Source organism: Vicugna pacos, chromosome 11 (genome assembly GCF_048564905.1).
Source record: "Vicugna pacos chromosome 11, VicPac4, whole genome shotgun sequence".
Lineage (NCBI taxonomy): Eukaryota > Metazoa > Chordata > Mammalia > Artiodactyla > Camelidae > Vicugna > Vicugna pacos.
The window spans coordinates 71,847,275-71,866,400 of NC_132997.1; the positions used below are offsets into that span (position 1 = coordinate 71,847,275).

The 19,126-nt window shown below is 41.0% G+C and overlaps 1 protein-coding gene across 1 annotated transcript in view; it reads left to right on the top strand.

Moving 5' to 3' along the window:
* PLCE1 (phospholipase C epsilon 1) overlaps window positions 1–19,126 on the top strand; it is a 299,846-nt gene that overhangs the window by 21,234 nt on the left and 259,486 nt on the right. Inside the window, exon 2 of the mRNA XM_072971645.1 lies at window positions 7,072–8,629. Within this exon, the coding sequence (XP_072827746.1) occupies window positions 7,427–8,629 (1,203 nt within the window). The 5' untranslated portion in view covers window positions 7,072–7,426. The remainder of the gene's footprint in view (window positions 1–7,071; window positions 8,630–19,126) is intronic.

A 19,126-nucleotide genomic window follows, 5' to 3' on the forward strand; every position in this document is an offset into this window, starting at 1 on the left:
AGAAGGCTGGTAATGCAGGTCAGAGCCGCCTTGCTTGCTTCAGATTGTGGACTTAACAAACAGCTCTGTACTTGGGGTTACACTGCCCTAAAAAATAGCAGAAGTGCCTAGGTACTGGCCTACAGATTGAACAAGTTAAGAAAACAACAACAGCAGAACCCCTAAAACTTGTTCATATCATTTTTTTCAATCAGGTAAAAAGTATGAATAATATATTGTTTCTTCCTTTTGGACGATGACTTCTCAGTGGTAAATCAGAGGCACAGCTAAAGTGAACTTTGAGTTTTAACGAGGTGTTCTATTTGTATTTTCAACTCCACCGAAAACAAGTGCCATTAGGATGATATCAACTGTTTGAGTCAGTTGTTGGCTTGGGCTCCCACCCAGAATTTGATGTCATTAGCGGCATCCGTGAGGAACAGAAAGAATTTTGAAGCTTGTTGACCTGAAGACCCTTCATTGGTGCTGGTGTTAAATATAATGTAAATATAAAAATGAAAATGGCCATCTTATGCATTAAGTTCATGGTTTTAAAATACTTTCCATCTGCTAGGGCTTTGTTGGGGAACCTCTATGAAACTGGAGAGTTATTTAGTCTGGAAAATGTTTTAGTCAGTGTGATGATGAAATGTAGGCTAGGTATCAGATATAGGGAACCCAGGAAAAAGGAAGGGCAGAAAGCACAGCCATGAAGAAAAGAGTTTGCAGGAACTGAATCATATCTTATTGTGATTAAATCAGGCTCCTTTTACTGAGAGGCTGTAATGTGAGAATGTGTTAGGGTAGTAGAGCGGTTCTATTATGTTTTTCTCGTCCAGAGCGAGTTAGTTTTCATCACATGTATTTTTAATTCTTTGGAAAGACAATTACATTAATTGAGGAATGACTTGTTTGGAAAAAAAAACATTTAGTGAATGGTAGTGTATTGATGTTGCCTAGCTATCAATTAATTAAAAATTGCTTATAACATGAGCTGTAGGTCCCCCAGCTAAATGGTGGCCGTTGGCTGTTTGGAGAAGCCCATAGTATTTTTGATACATTGGTTGGGTAATGCAGGGCCTTCAAGGAATCAGCTCTGGGTCCTTTTGATTTTTCTCCTCCTCTTCATTGCATAGCTTTCAAAATGTACTGCCTTGACTTGGTATGAGAACTTTCCAACCTCTGTCTGGGATGGCCTACTGCTTATGCTGCAGTTAGGTTTAGCAAGGGCAGAGTAGTCCCCATGTGCCATCCACACCATGACCTTCCATCCCATCTCCAGGACAAGACTCCCTCTCTCCTCCGTTTTCTCCCTGGTCTCACTTTCCAGGGCAGAGTCCTCTTTCTTTTTTTTTTTTTTTCCTTAATTGAAGTATAGTCGGTTTACAATATTGTGTTAATTTCTGGTGTACAGAATACTGATTCAGTTATACATGTACATACACATATATACATATATATATATATTCCTTTTCATATTCTTTTTCATTATGGGCTATTACAAGTTATTAAATGTAGTTCCCTGTGCTATACAGTAGGACCTTGTAGTTTATCTATTTTATATATAGTAGTTAGAAGCTGCAAATCCCAAACTCCCAATTTATATCCCCCCACTTCCCCCGTGGTAACCGTAAGTTTGTTTTCTATGTCTGTGACCCTGTTTCTGTTTTGTAAATAAGTTTATTTTGTCATTTTTTTAGATTCCACATATAAGTGATATCATATGGTATTTTCTTTCTCTTTCTGGCTTACTTCACTTAATATGATGATCTCCAGGTCCATCCATGTTGCTGCAAATGGCATTATTTTATTCTTTTTATGGCTGAATAGTATTCCATTGTATAAATATACCACAACTTCTTTATCCAGTCATCTGTCAATGGACATTTAGGCTGTTTCCATGTCTTGGCCATTGTAAATAGTGCTGCTATGAACACTGGGGTGCCACCACCTCTGCACAGCATGGCCACTCTACACACCCACCGTCCTCTGCCTCCTGTGAGCACACACGGTTCAGCTGTGTAACATCCTGCGAGTGGCACACACATTATGAAAGCAGCCTGGCCATGCAGCAGCTCTTCCACCCATGACATGCAGAAAATAGTCAGGAAGGGCTCCCCATCCCCTCAGATCTACAGAGTTTTCTTTTTCTCAGTTTGCTCTTATATAAATATCACTCACAATGAGACAGCTGCTAGGCTGAGCGATCACACAATATGTCATATTCATAAAAACAGTAACGTTGGGCATGATTAGACATTATTTTTACCTAAAAACAAGAAAACCAATTTAATTGTAAGCCATGTCTTGCTTCTAGTATTTCATTTCTAAAATACTGTTAGATGTTCATGGCATCTAATTTAGTTTTAATATAAAGGTATTTCAGCTTAAATATTAGCTTTGAGGATATCAGGCATTATTTTATGCAAAACTTTTAAACCACAATAGAATAGTTTTGAAATGGCAAAAAGAGAAGATATGAGTGTATATATACATAGATGTGTGTATACATAGATATACATATATTCATATATATTTGGAGAGAGACAGAGAGAGAGGCACTAGTCTGAGCCAGCTGCATCGTGTTTAGGATCAGAAGCCTCAATATTGTTAGGATATTACTTCTGTCCAGATTAATATAGTGATTACAACCAATCCCAAGGTCCCTGCAGGAATTTTTTTTTAATGAAATTGATATTCTTGAGGATGAGGGTAAAGTTTGGGTTTACTACACTAAATGATGTGGCACTCTGTTCCTTCTCAATTGATGTGGCTGAAAGGAGTCATGTGATGAGAGTTGTGTTTGGGGAAGATTTTTCTGAAAATCATGTTGGGTGGATTGAAAGAGGAGGAGGGTAGAATTTGGGAGACTGGAAACTGTTAAGGAATCCAGGTCCTAATGGACAAGGATTGGGCTCAAATAGCCGTGGAAGGGAAGGAGAGAGTCAAATGCCTTTTGAGATCAAGTATGTGCCTAGGTATATGCCAGGAATGTGGGCTGCAGGTCTCTATGAAGCTCCTTAAGTTTGAAGATGCAAGGTCTGTGTTCTTCTGAAGCTCTCTACCCATGCAGGGTCCTATGCTATCAGTAGCTACAATGTAGTGTGCTGTGACATGCTGTGGTGGTGAGATATAGGAAGAACTCTAGGAAACATAGATGAGAGCAGTTAATGCTGACAGGTGAGCATCAGAGAGGGCTACAGAGAGATGCTATTGAAGCTGGGCATCAGTTTTAGTAGAGTTAGAAGACAGTGGGAAGGGAAATTCATGGAGGCATTAAGTGCTAGGCTGCTTCAATAAATGGCAAAAAGACCAGTGTGACAGGATATCTTTTCTTTGAGGGTACTGGTCAAAGATGAAACCGGAAAAAATCAACTGGGACTAAATCATGAAGGGTCTAATGCCATCCAATGCTGCCCACTTTTCTTTCGTGTCATCATTTTATCAAAAACTTGGATTGTTGTGTGTGCTCATCCTGTGAGTGTCATGAAACTATAATCCTATCTGCCTCCACTCTTGGCTTAAAGTTACATTCTGCTAATGTCTATATCCCCGTGTTTCTGGGAGAGCAGTAGGGAGAGAAGAAGTGATTTGCAAACTAATTGGAGACTGTGTTGACAGTGAGGATTTCCTAATGAGTTTTACAGTTACCTCAATGGGCAGCCTTTTTTGTGATCCTCCACATTACTGGCAGTCTTATCAGTGTAGTAGTTCCAAAAATATTTATTTATGTAACTTTCTCATCTACCTTTCAGTCAACTCATGATATCAAATATACACAGAGTATAAAGATTAAGGTATCTCTGGATTTTCTGGGTCACGAGCCTAGCATTGCAAACTCCGAAATGTTTCTAATAAGGAGAGTAGAAGTCATAAGAGGTTAAGTCTTAAGGGTCTCCGAAAAGAGTGTAGATTGGTACACCAGTGCCTTTTGGGAATGTTTTAAAATCTTTGTTTCTTTGTGAGTTATGGAATTTTCATCATAATAGTTCAGAGAAAGGAGGTCGGGAAGGAGTGGAAGAGCAGACATTCAGTGGAGAGGAAAGAGTGAAAACCGACTCACATCGTGTAGAGTGGGTGTGGGTGTATGCATACACCTCCAACTGTACTCCATGTGCCTGTGGTAGGGAGAAATGGAGGAAAGGGTTGTGCAGACAAAATATTTTCTTTAATCTCTTTGCTGAGTGGACTTTGGTTTCTAATCTGTCAAATGTGGATAATGATAGAACTTATCTGTACTAGTTATGTATTGCTATGCAATAAGTTACCCCTAAAACCTAGTGCCTCAAAATAGTGAACATGTATTATCTCACAGTTTCTGTGAGTCAGGAATTTGGGAGGGGCTCAGCTGAGTGCTTCTGGCTCAGAGTTGCTCATGAGATTACAGTCAATATGTTGACTGAGGTTGCCATCGTGTGGAGCCTTGACTGAGATTGGGGGATCACCTTCCAAGATGGCCCACTCAACTAGCTGTTGGCAAGAGGCTTCAGTTCTTACCACAGGGACCTCTCCTTATGACATGGTAGCTGACTTCCCCCTGAGAGAGCAAGAGAGGAAGAGCAAGAAAGAAACCCCAATGACTTTTATGACCTATTCTCAGAAGTCATACACGGTTACTTCCACCACATTCCCTGTTGGAAGGAAGTCACTAAGTACAGTCCACAGGCCAGGGGAAGGGAATCAGCCTCCACCTTTTGGAGGGAAGAGTATCAAAGAATTTATGGACATATTTTAAAAGCATCACACTACCTTGTAGGGTTGAGTCAGAATTACATGAGATAATAATTGTACAGCGCTTAGAACAGAACTTAAGCAGCACCTACCTTGAATTACCTTCCTCACGGGTGAGAAAGGACAGATGAACTGTCAATTTGAAGGCTTTGGCTTGAAAAATCACTCTAAAAAAGCAAAGATATTGAAACCAAGCTGGTGCCATAAGCCATTAAAGTAAAGTTATCAGTATAGTTCTTGACATGAAAAATTGTTTATGTTTTGAGTTTTAAAAAGCAGGTATAAAACAGCATGTACAGTATGATCTGGTATTTGTGTAATTATGTACATTAATCTCTGTATGTTGATACATAGGGAGCATTCTGGAAGAAGGTTCCTTATAATCTTGGTTATCACTGAGTGATGGGATTTGTGTTAAGGTAAAAAAAAAGTGTGTGTGTGTGTGTTTCTGCATTGTTCGAATTGTTTCACACTAAGCATGTATCTACAAAAGTAAGAGAGGACTTTTCCAAAGAAAATAAAAAAGAAACCAAGTTGGAAGGACACAACAGATGGAAAGGGTTAGGATGTTGCTCTGGGTGAGCTGGTCTGTTCCCTGTGAAGTATCTGACTGATAAGGTGTCCTCTGATCCCTCAAAGTAGATGTGAAGACCTGCATGTGCTGGGAGCAGATGAGAATTTGTGATTGTTCCAGAGGGGCTATGCATGTAAGAGAAGAAGAGAAAAGCAGAAAAGGGAGAAGCAAGGAGAAGAGGGACATCTGGGGGACAAAGAGTGAAGGCAGGGCAAATCTCCTGTTGACAGCAGAGCCTGAATGCTCATCAGTTGCCTTGGGAAAAACAGTTTTACCTACAAAGGAATGGTATACTTGTGACAGGCACTCTATGGACTGAGAGTGCCTTAAACATCCTTTATAATTGTACTGGCCACAGTGGATTGAAATTTGTTCAGTTTTCTCTCTCTCAATAGACTTGCAAGCAGATCCTGGCTATCTAGCCATTACACCAACATCAAGTTCCCAGCATAGAGCAGGGCTCAATCATTCAGAGAATAAAATAGGCTAAAATAATGCCTTTTACAAATTGAAAATGTTTATGTCTACTGATATTAACTGAATAATGTATTCAAATGAAGCAGAGGGCGTTAAAAATATATTTTACAGGAAAAAAATGGAAACACTGCCTAAATATGATTTTGAAATGTTTGAATCTACCATTTGTTTCTCATTTGTCACATCTGTCCTTTATTCACCTTTTCCTTTTTTCTGCCTTCTTTTTTATTACTTGAAAAACTTCTTTTAAGATTCTAGTATTTTGACTTATTTCCTGTATTTTTTTCTTAAAGTAGTTGCACTGGGGCTTAAAGTATATATCTTTAGCTTATGACAGCCTGTCTTTAAGTAATGTTATCCCAAATCATGTAGAAAATAATCTTATAACAATGTATTTCCATTTCCCCTCTCTTGAATTTTGTGTTATTATTGTGATAAATTTTACTTCTGCATTTGTTAGTAACCCCACAATACATCATTATTATTTTTGCTTTAAATGGTCAATTATCTTGTCATTTCAAAAGTAAGAAAAAATTATATTTACTTACATATTTAACATTTTTCGTACTCTTTATTTTTTTGTATAGATCTAGGTTTCTATCTGGTATCATTTTCCTGCTGCCTGAAAGACTTTCTTTACCATTTCTTATGTGCAAGTTTGCTAGTGATGAATTCTTTCAGCTTTTGTATGTCTAGACATCTTTATTTCATTTTCGTTTTCAGAAGATATTTTTGCTGGATATAGAATTCTAAGTTGGCAGTATTTTTTTCCCCCAATACTTTAAAGATTTACTCCACTCTCTTCTGGCTGGCGTTGTTTCTAATGGGAGTTTGTTGCCATGCTTCTCTTTGCTCCTCTCTATTCCATGTGTCTTCTTTCTCTAAGTTCCTTGGCTTCACTGACTCTCAACTTTTTCCCTTTAAATTAGTCTCCATCTCCTTCCCTAATAGCCTAGAAACTCTCAAGCTGTAAGTTAGGGCATTTATAGAGCTCACCTAATTTGTTTTGTTCTTTCAGGGATCAGTATTCTATGCTATCTGTTGTTCAGTATCTGAGAAGCCATTATTTCATAATTTTTTCTGATTTTTTTTAATTGTTTAAGGCAGGAGGATAAATCTAGTCTCTCCATTTTGGCTAGAAACAAAAGTTCTGAAATATTGAATCAGAAAAACAAATACCTAAAACCAACTTATGATTGCAGAATTCCTTCCTCAAAATTGGTTCTTATTTTGCATCAACTTAGAATTATGAGTGCATTAAGAAAAATTCATTTAGTGCCACAGTTTGACATTATCCCTTTGTCTTACAGGAAATATTCAAACTGGATTTTTAAATCATTGTAAGCCAGTAATGGATCAGAAGTTACAGAATGCAATCCCAAATAAAAGTCTTCGAAAGAATTGCTTCAAATAACCGAAGAACAAAATTGATTTACCATCCTAAAACCCTGATCTAGAGAAACGTATTGCACATGGTAGGAAGTGATAACTGTGGAAATTTATTTGGCTCTTAAGGCACCTTAATGAAAGGAATTACCACTTTTTTTCTCAGAGGGCTTGTGTATCTGAGATGTTTTAATAATCAGTAGTTTTATTAAAATCTTGACATGATCACCAGAGAGAAGAAACAGAACAATAATAGCTAAAACCTGTGCGTTGGTCAAGATGACTTCTGAAGAAATGGCAGCTTCTGTTCTCAGACCTGTGACTCAGAGAAAAGTGATACCTGCTCAGTCGGCTGTCGATGAAAGTAGTGATAAGGTCCCAGACATCCGAGTTCCAGAGGCGCAGCGTGTCAGGCAGAGCAGAGAGACTTCTCATACCATCTCACAACTCAGCAGACCCACAGAAGAATCTTCTGGAAGCAACTCACCCAAGATTCTCTCAGTAGCAAGGGAGAAAATAATGAGTGATGAGAACAGTAATGGAAAGTGCTGGGAGAAAAGTATGCCAGACTCTGTGAAAAACCTTAACATTAACTGCAACAACATACTGAAAAGCCATCAGCGTGGCCTTCCTCAGAGCACCTTTTATGAACCGTGTGATTCTATCACAGAAGAAGGCCTGTGTTTGGAAACTGGAATCCCTTCTTCACTGGAAAGAAAGGTGTTCCCTGGAATTCAACTGGAAATAGACAGACCTCCCATGGGCATTAGTCCATTAGGAAATCAGTCGGCCGTCATAGAGACGGGCAGGGCACACCCTGATGGCAACATGGCAGTATTTCACTTTCATTATGACTCTGACAGGACAATGTCGGGCACTTTCTGTCCCCTATCAGATAACTTGATTTTGGATGATTGTGGAAACTGTGTACTGCCTGCTGTTGGTGGGGAGCAAAAGAAAAATTACATGGCATATACTTGTAAACTGATGGAATTGGCAAATAACTGTGATAACCAGAATAGGCAGCTGCAGTATGAGCCTTGTGACCCCTTGAATGACAAGTACTTGTGCTTTGAAGCCTCTTGCCCAAAGGCCGATGTGGTATGTTCAAGTGACAGCTTTTGCAGGGAGGATTTTACTGACAGTCCACCTGCCAAGACCTTTCTGAGCCATTTCGAGGACTTCCTTGATAATTGTGAAGATGTAGAAGAAGAGTTTTTCAAAAGCAAAAAAGAGCGGTCCACTTGGTTAGTGAGGAGATTCTGTAAAAATGACAGGGAAGTTAAGAAATCTGTGTATACCGGGACAAGGGCAATTGTGAGAACTCTGCCCTCTGGTCACATTGGGCTGGGAGCTTGGGGTTACATTGATCAGAAGAGAAACGGTCTCTTCTCGCCTTGGGGGAGGATCACGGAACAGCTGTCAACGGTGGTGATTAGGCAAGATGGGGGCCGACGTCTGTCAGAAGCCCAGTGGTATCAGGTAAGAGTTAAAGTTTCTTTTGATCATTTCTTTAAACTTGATCTTTTAAAATCCAAGTTTCCATTGTCTTAGCTCATGAGCAATTTTCAGTTCTGTCAAATTATGATTCTTAGGGGAAGCATTTGTAGTTATCGGAAACTAATAGACCTAATAGATACTGTAATTGATAATGTCAAGATTGAGTTAATGCCACAACAATATAAGAAACAAAATACACATATGTCATCCAGAGTGGAGAAATTAGGGAGTTTCCCTGGTTACAGTGTATGGGATTACAAGATAAAGTCGGGGAGTGGGGAAATGTCTCTGCTGAACTGGTTATCTAGTTGTGTCCTTTGGAGATACATGCCTGTGTCCTCTTCTGCCATGTAGCTCATCATTGCTTTTAGGCTGCAAGGTCTAAAGGAATTTAAATCTGGTTTCCTCCATTTTCTAGCCAGTGCTCCCAGTTTCTTCCTTCTTAACCTTTTTAATGCCATGGGCGCCTTTGGCAATTTGGTGAAGACTTTGGACTGAGAAGAACACTTTTAAATACATCAAATGAAATACAAAGGATCACAAAGGACACAGATTATGTGGATATGCTTTTATCAAAGTATTTTTTGAAATTGTGACATAGCAGGGTGCTTCTTTATCAACACACTAAATAGTGGCACACTAAATATCTAGCCATGTGATAACTACCATAATTTCAAAGTAGTGATGAATGTTAGTAGGGAGTGGTTTGCCTGGGGATTTCCTACTTTTAGCATGGCAAGTTCCACCTTCTGGGAGGCCACTCAGTCTTGGGCACACCGGGGCAACTGGTCATCCTAATTATAGACACTGTTTTAGGGTTTCTTCCATGAATATAATGTACGAAAATATCTGTGATTTCAGTTGGTGACAAGATCACAGGTACTGCTAGTTCTCCTGAGGTTTGTTGCTTATATTCATAATTGAAGGAAATGCTAAATTTCTATTTAAGAGTAATAAAAATTTTTTCATCTGAATTTCTGGACTCTCTGAATTCTATCCACAGTTCCCCCTCTTTAAGATTCCTGCTTTGGAAATGCACACAACCAGGTTGCCCACTCTTGGACCCAGTCGTTGCATCTGAAGCCAGCACCATGTATCCTCTTGATTTTTTTTTCCTTTCCTGGCTAAGCAGCCCTGATCTCCATGGGGGATCTGTTTCTATAACTCTCGCATTCCATTTTTTCACAATTCCTTAAAACCTGGCCCTATAAATAAAACACTTGGTCTAGAAAAACATCTCTTTTATTGAAATATAACTCGTATATTTTTATTTTCATCATCGTCTATCATGGGAGCTAATATTTATTGTGTGTTTCACATGTGCCAGGCATTGGGCCAAATAGCTTACATACTTGATTTCATACAGTCATCTCAACTACCTTCTGATAGTGGTCTGATTATTAAGCCCATTGTATTGCTAAGGAAATGGAGTCCCAAGGATGTTCGGTACCTTGCCTACAGTCATTTAGCTAGTAAGAGATATAACCAGGATTGTAATTCAGGCAGCTCACACTCTTAGTTTCTCAAGAAAGAAAATTTAAATGAAGTTTTTAAAGGAATGAAAGAATTCCATTTTTTCCAGTATCTGGTGATGGAGTAGCCCCACTCACTGATCTTACGGTATCTCAGACTTGGTCGTGTTCAACATGGTCACTCTAACCCTGGTTATGTGTTAGAATCCCTGTCCAGGCCCCACTCCAGACCCTCTGAATCAAGACTGCTAAGGCAGGGCACAGCGTGAATATTTTTTCAAAGTTCTCCCTGTGATTCTGTGATTCGATGGAGTTGAGAAACACTGACTAGGAGCTTAAACTGAGGTCCTTGCTTTTTGGGCAGGGCATTTCAGGAATATTTGCTCTGCCCTAAATTCCTTGACCCATCTCAGGCTCTCAGGAGTGTCAGGGCTGCCCCACAGCCCTGGGAGCCTGCCTGAAAAGTGACAGCCTGCAGGCCTTTCCCTCTGTACGTTTGCCGAGTGGTTCAACCCAGCAAGTGTCAGGGGATTTGCTTTTGAATCTTCACCTGATTCCTCATGAAACCTGAGTCAGGAGGTGGTGTCAGCTACCCACATGCTCCCCAGCTCTTCTGACAGAATTTTTTCCATGCAGGGAGAAAAAAAACCTCATCCCAGGCGTGTCCTGCCTGCACCATGATGACTTGGCAGTGCTCATCGTGGAACGGCTGCTGACAGCCCACTTAAAAACACATTGATTTTAAAATCCATGTACGCTTGAAATTGAACAGTAAGCATACAACAGAAATTTAAATATAGCCAAGTAAATGGAAGAAGATGGATTGAAACCATTAACAAAATTTCCCACATAGTCATACAGTCATGAGGGTCGTGAATCTGATGTCAATTTCAGAATGATTTTTGGCATGCCGGTACTCTTTCCTCCAGTTTCCAGAGCCCTGCCACATCTTCTGAGAATGTTCACGGGTCCCTAGCTCAAACCTGCCCCTTTCTGTGGATCAGAGGCCTTGAAATGGGTAATTTCTGATGAAAAGAACAGAAGAGATGATGCAAATTATCTCCTCCCTGCTTCTTGGTCTCTGGAGGCTGGGAGAGGCTGCCATACCTCCTGCAGAGTGAACTCCAGGAACTTCTCTCTCCTTCTCTCTGTCTGGGCTTTCAGGAGGCTGTGGGCGTTTTTATTAACCTCTAAGATGAAGCTTGGAGGGGATGGGCCAGCTATCCTCCTGTTTTTTCTTAACGGAGATTTCTAAAAGGGAGAGCCCTTTTTGAACATTCAAATATGGCATGAATGAATCAGTATTTTCTAAGTATGATGTTGTCTCTACATCTCATTATTCAATCTGGTGGAAATCCTTCTCAGAAGTTTCACAGATGAATTATAGCCCCTTTCCCCTTGCTCTTATAAACTACTTCATCCACCTAAAAAATGCAGACCCTATGGCTATGCTCCTGTTCTCTAATTATTTCTCATGTGTCCTTCCTGGCTCTCCAATCAGATTGTAAATTTATTAAGGGCAAGAAATGGCCCTACCTTTTCTAAATTCTCCATAATACAAACACAATGCCAAGTACTAAGGAAACAGAACAATGCTGTGCTTAGAGACATGGTCTCTGGAGTCAGCCAGCCTGAGTTGAAATTGTGACTTTGACTCCATCACCCACTGGCCTTGTGACCTCAGGCAAGTTGTTTAACCTCCTTGTCCCCAATTGCCTTATAGGTAAACTGCAAATAATGATTCTTGGGGGATAAAATGAAATGTTACCATAAAGTCTTCAGTGCAGTGCCTGGCAAGAGTGAGAGCCACTCTTCTCACCTGGGGCCATTTATCACATGCTTTGTCGTGAACATGTTCCCACCTTCTTCCACCCTTTCGTGGCTTCTCACACAGGGACGTTCACAGTGGTGCGAATTTGAATGTATGTCCCTCAATCTATGATGTGGTAGCTTGAACAATCCTTCCCATGCATTTAGAGAATGTGTTATTTGTCCACGTAATTCCTTTGCCTCACATTAAGAATTTTTTTCTTGTATGCCTTCATCAAAATGACCCAATTAATTTATGTTTGCACAGCTATGCAGAGCAGAAGAGATTTGAATGGGAGACATTAATGAGGATCAGTGCTTGCTGACTGACTAACCATATTGGTGTTCTCCTCCTCCAGCCTGTAAAAAATTAAAATCTACCCCTTATCTAGTTATAGCCACACTCCTCTCGCCTGCTCTCAATTTACTGGCTCAACAAGATGACATATTTTGGTAAGTGGCTAACATCTCCAGGTTAAAGGTTGATTAAGGGTGCCTTTCCTTTTAAAAAAAAATTTCTCCTTGCCCGAATTTTGAAGAGTTTAGGTACCTAGAGTTATTCTGAATATGAAGTACAAGAAGTTCCTGCCTCTGCTGGAATCAGTCGTGTAACCTGAGTTCTGCGTGCACTGAGTGATGGAACACAGAGAAGGCGAGGGTGGCAGGGCAGACAGCCCACCAGGTCCTGTTTTACTGCTCCATTTATTTCCCTGCCTTGATTCACAAGAGGATTTACCGTGCAAGAATATGTATGGCAAAATAGGGGAAAGTGAAGTTTTATTTTTTAGAAATCAGACTAGAAAAACTAAATTGGAAAGGAAAGTCAAAAGCAGCTTCTGTGTCGCTAGTTCTTAGTTGGCTTTCTTCCTTCTAAATTGTGCCTTTCTTCTTCCGGTTTTATTCTGCTCTCTAGCAGAGAAAGTTATACTTGAGAGGCAATGAAAAAATTTTTTGAATGTTTAGCATAAATACCTTGGTATATATATCCTTGATTCTGTGTTTTCTCTATGATGCGTAAAGGGACCAGCCGATAATAAACTCATCTTCTAAGTTGTAACTTTAATGGGTGATCAAATATCCGCTGAGCACTGCTGTCCGGTGTTGTAATAGATGGCAGTTGAAATAGCAACATGTTGTGTTTTCTTGTCTGGAAATTTGGTCTCCCTGCAGCTAGGGTACAGTTTGGACCTTGAAATAATTAAAATTTCACAGGGTGCACAGGCTAAGCCGAAAGCCTGTGCTTGGGGCCATGCCAGGCCTCCTCTTCCATTACCAAGGGTTATGTCGAGTTCATGACATGGGTCTAGGACGATGCTGGCCCCTTCCTGCTAAGCACAGTGAAAGGGAATCCAGCTCCCAGCCAGTCCCTGCATAGTTTAGTCACGTCTAGTGCATCAGTGGAAAATGTGACGGGCTGTCAGAGGCCAGGTCTGTGACGGTTAGACAACTTTCCCTTATTAGCTGCATCAAGGCAGCTCAGGGTGAATTTACTTCCACATCTTGTGTAGTTACACCAGCTCTTTAGCTAGGATTTGGGGGAGGGGTGAAATGGAATGAAAAACACTGACCCTGGACCCTAGTTTAAGGTGAATATATTTATGGCCACTGTTATTCTCATAGTAGCTTTGGGACACAGTCAGCATTAGGATTTTTTTTTTTTCCCTTTTCCTCAAAATGGGAATTAGCAGCTGGAGAGGCCCACCCCATCCCTGGAAATGGGCCATGGTTAGATTGTGGCCTGAAAAGAATCAGAACCCATGGGCAAGGATGAAAACATCAAACGGAGGTCTGATCTAACACATATGGTGCATTTTTTACACGGGAAGGACTCAGGCTGCCCATAGGATGACCTCCCCATAGTCATGAGTGATGAAGTATCGAAGATTGAAGCATCATTGGCAATGGGGCAGGGGGCGGGAAGTGACCATCCCCTGACCCGTCCATGACTAAACTAAGTCATGGCTCAGGCAGGGCCCTCCCTGAGTGGCTGTTCTCAGACAATGGTGCTGGGATCATTTTCTGGCCCTGGAGAGCCCCATCCAGTAGTTTTTTGTTCCAGCAGCTGGCCTGGATGCAGTCAGAGCCTCAGATCAAACGTGGATCTTACAGAGCTCAGGTATTCAAATCCCTACCCCAACTCTCAGCCCTGGAACCCCAACCCCTTCCCTCTCATTTAGGCTATCACCCCTCAAACCCTCAGAAAGAGCTCAGCAGAAAACCACCTCAGCCTTCAGCAGCACAAAGATGCAATGATTTTCAAGGGTAAGGAGAGCCCGTACTTTGCAACTCAATAGCAGATCTCCTTGGAGAGAAGGAAATATGCTTTGATTTTTTTCTTTTTAAAAAAGCTTTGTTGAGATATAATACCATTAGTTTGCCTATTTAAAGTATATAACCCAGTGGTTTGGGGTATAGTCACAGATGTGTGCAACCATCACCACAATTTTAGAACATTGTTATCATCTCAAAAAGAAACCCATATCCTTTAAGTATCACCCTCCATTCTCCCCATCCCTTCCCTTCTCCCCTAGCCCTAAGCATCCACTCATCTACTCTCTGTGTCTGTAGATCTCCCTATTCTGGACTTCCACATGAATTGACTCATATAGTATGTGGTCTTTTGTGACTGGCTTCTTTTACTCAGTGTACAATTTATATTGTATCATGTATTGGTACTTTTACTTTTTACTGGTGAATAATACTCCATTGTATGAATACACCATGTTTTCTTTATCCATTCACCCGTTGTTGGACACTGGGTTTTTTCTGCTCTTTGGCTGTTATAAATAATGCTGCAATGAACTTTCCTGCACAAGTTTGTGTGTGGGCATATGTTTTCATTTCTCTTGGGTACATACCTAGGTGTGGAATTGCTGGGTCATATAATTTAACTTTTTGAGGAACTGCCAGACTCTTTTCCAAAGCAGCTGCAGCTTTTTACATTCCCACCAGCGTGTGTGAGAAGCCATGTTTCAACCAACATTTCTTAGTGTCTGTCTTTTTGCTTGTAGCCATCCTAGTGGGTATGAAGTGATATCTCATTATACTTTTGATTTGCATTTTCCTAATAGCTGATGATGTTGAGCATCTTTTCATGTGCTTATTGACCATTTGCACATCTTTGGAGAAATGCCTATTCAAGTCCTTTGCCTATTTTTATTTTTTTTATTATTGCATTCTTTGTATATTCTGGACATAAGTCCATTATCAGATGTATAATTTGCAGTATATATCTAGATATAGCTGTAGGTACAGGTACAGGTATAGATATAATAGAAGTCAGGAGGGTGGCAAAGACGGTTTTCAATTTTAATGCACAGTAAAACTTGTTAAACCTTTTCTTTGGACATTCATTGATCTCATTCTTAGTCTTTCTCACACTCCCCCACCAGCAACAACTTTCAAGTAAAATTTTCTGTCTTTCTTCTCCCTACAATTCTCTCCAAACTCCATTTTTCATAGTTTTCCCCTCCTCTTCTGCTAAGCTTTTTATCATGCGTATAGGCCACTTTTATTATTATACAACTTATGCTCCCCAGAGCAGTGGCTGGGAGCCAGACTATCAACTGCAAACTTATGCATCACAAGGAAGGCATCCGAGGCAGTGATGTTGAGAAGGAGGTCACCACTTCACAGTAACATGCTCCATCCTGCACAGGTGCAGCAGAGCCAGGCCGAGGGTGAGTCACGCAGGTGCCTAGGGTGTGAACTTTAAGGAGGCAGCATCTTGCAAGTGCCAACCCTCTACTTACTAGTGAATGCCTCCTTAAATTTTGAGCCCTAGGCAACTTACTTGTCTCACCCTAGTCCCAGCCCTGGGTATGAAAGTCTAAGAGAATCTATGGTTTAGAAATGCATGTTATCTTCCTAGTCCAGGAATGGTCTTGACTAAACCCCCATATACCTTAATACAGATATTAAAATATAAGCTAAGAATGGTTCCTCATTTTTAAAGGCTTCAAAAAAATCATAAGAATAATAATATTTCATGACATGTAAAAAATTACAAGAAGTTCAAATCTCACTGTTCATCAATGAAAGTTATAGATACACACCCATTCTTTTATGAATTATGCTTAATAGCTGATTTCTCCCTGTAACAGCAGAGTTGAGTAGCTGCAGTCCAGACTGAATGGCCTGCAAAGACTGAAATATTTATTATCTGGTCCTTTACAACAAAAAATTTGCCTCCCCCTGGCTTAGAACACCCCTGTCTCCCTGGTTAATTCCTACCTATCCTTCCTTCCTTCCTGAGCTTCGATTTTACATCGTCCGTGGTCTTTACCGCCAGTCCCTTCCCCCCACCATGGACCCCAGTCCAGAGTGACTGATAGTCAGTGCTCAATACATATTTCTTGAATGGCTCCCTGAATTATAAATGAATAAAGGAAGTTTCCACCCATTTTTGGTGTCTTCTCTCCTCCCCCAGACCCAGCACACGCTGGATAGCTGTCCTTCCCCCGACCCTCAGAGCTTGGAACCAGGTCCTTCTGTAGTATCTAGGATGGAATCAGAATTTTCCATTGATGACATTCAAAAGGATCTTCTTCAGTCCTGTGAACCCAGAGATCCACGCTTGTCACCTCCACAGACTTGGCCTAAAATACAAAGAAGGGATACCTTCGGACCTCCTTGTTCCCCACTTCCCATTTCAACTGACTGTAAAAAACCCTTGGGAAAGTTTCCAAATGTTTTGTGTTTATAAGGGAGCACCTGAGACTGCTGCGATCTGCACTGGGTCAGGGAGGGAAGAAAGCCCCCTTCTCTCAAGATCCGGCAGCTTGCCCTTCAGAACCCCCAGTCCTTACAGGTTGATTTCCATCATGGGCCAGAGGGGAGCTGGCTTCTGTTTCTCAGTCCTGGTCAGGGATGAGACCGGTGGCCAAAGGATGGGGACAGCATGCTGTGTTTGTTAGTTGGGGAGATCATTCTTGCAGTTTGGGAGGTATTTGGCCAGTTCCTTCAAACCATCTGACCCCCCCACCCCCAGCCGCCCCAATACTCTCAATTATAGATCTGAGGGAGCACCTCCCCACCCCAGTAAAGACCTAAATACCAATTCTGGCTCTACTATTAACTGTTTGTGTGACCCTACACAAGTCACTTTTAGGTCCTGGATTTTAGTTCCTTTGGGCATGAAGGAAAGTGAGGGCAGACATGTATTCATTGCCTGCTGTGTCAGACACTGTATGAATGATTTGCATCTATTAACTGAATGAATGTTTCCTCTTAACTCTAAAGGCCCCAGCAGTCTGTATCTTCCTGATTTAAGTCCCAACCCTGGACTTGGCACTGAGTGAATCTTCTACCTCTCCCAGCAGTGCCTCCAGAGATTTGATTTGGAGAGAAACTTGTCACTCAAACACTTTCAGTCGCAGAAGGACAGAGGAGAGATGCTCCTTGATCACTGGCTAAGCCCTGAAATGCGTGCAGCGGTACAACAGCAAGCACTTAGTGGGCTCTTACTGGGGGCCGGGCCCTATGTTGCCCAGACGTCTGTGCTCTTTCCCTCCTTTCATTCTCACAGCAGCTGTCTATGAGGTCGACATCATGAACATTCCCATTTCACGCTCATGATAAGTAACAGGACCAAATTCACACAGTGTCAGGACTTGAACTTGGGTCTGGCTACCTCCAAAGCCCATGTTCATAACAGCTCCTCAGAAGTTCCCTGGAAGATTCCGATGTAACTCGCCCCAATAACTTGCCAGAGGTTCTGCTCTCTTATTAAATGTGCAAATGTTGAGCTGGATGAATCCTTGCACTGTTTCTTTCTTCATATGTGAGCTGGGTGTGACCTTTGGATGAAATGGGAGACCCGGGGAACAATAACAATTCTTAATGTGAGGGGCGTGTTGGCTATTGAAATGGCGAAGATTTATTTTTATGACTCAGCCTGCAAGGGGGAGGAAACCAAGCCCGAAGGTTTGAATTTTTTACTGAATTGCTGTAATTTAGAAAGACATTTAAAAAGTTTTATAAGTAAGTAAGCAAGAACAAAGTCCAAAGCAAACTGCACACATCTGACTCAGAATCTATAGCTTATTCATGATCACGCTGAAATAACCAAAACGAGCGGGAACATAATTCAGTATTTTTCCATTTTAACTTAAAGTTTTCTCTGATCCTTCAGTGATTCCGACCAACTGACCTGAGTATGAAAAACATGACTCAGTAACACTTCTTTCCATAGTCACACCATTAAGATGAAGTTTTCACCTACTTCACAAGGTTGTGAGGCTGGAGAGGGTAAAAAATGAGCTGGTTGTGTGTTCAAATGCTTGCCCAAAGTTATAAAATCTCCCCTCAATTATAACTTTTCTCTTCTTCCTCCATGCTCTGAGATTCAGAATGAGGTACCTGGGGAAAAGAGGACTCAAAAACTACTGCAGAGGCGGCAAAACAAAATCAGAGTCAGCTGTATCCTTTCAGAAATGCTGCAAGTGTCGAATGGAACCTGCTTCCTGAAATCCGACCCTTTGGTTTCCCTTTCGTGATGCGAAACTAGTTTTAATAACTTCATCTTCAACTTGAGACTAGATAACTTTTTGTCACTGACACCTAGTTGGTCTTATCCCTGTGTTTTGATAGGATAAGGAATCAATCTTTTCAGTAGACCATGCTGAGTAGCCTAGTTTCAGAAAGATTTAGCACCAAATTATAAATGGTGACACTTTAATAGTGAGTGTGGATGTGTCTCGAGAGCCAGCATGTGGGAGTTTGGCAGTTGGAAAGCCCCATGGCTTCAGTTTTTCCAGATTGTGTACCCTTCCATCAAATAGTCATTTCTTAGCCTTGAAAAACTCTCTTCTAGGACCAGGGACAAGTTCATCTGAGTTCTAAATTGGTGAATCCAAAACTTGTCTAGTAGCAAATGCATTATTATTCTCTTTAATGAGGCCAAGAAAATGGTCTCAGGCCCTGCACGGACCAGCCAATTCTCCTTTCGATGGCCACAGACCAGATGTGGATGCCATAATGACAGTGTGACTGGCAGGACTGATGTTTTGTGAGGGTAATGCCATTATTGCAGCAACCGTATTTTCCAACTAAAAATCTGGAAACTTTTTATGGAGAGGAGAGAGGGACAGAAGATTTGAAATTGAGACTGACCCAGAATGATTGGTCTTGGGCGCTATGGATCACAATATAAAGGGAAAAGATGGTGAGTGCAACTCACAACTAGTGCAAAATCTAA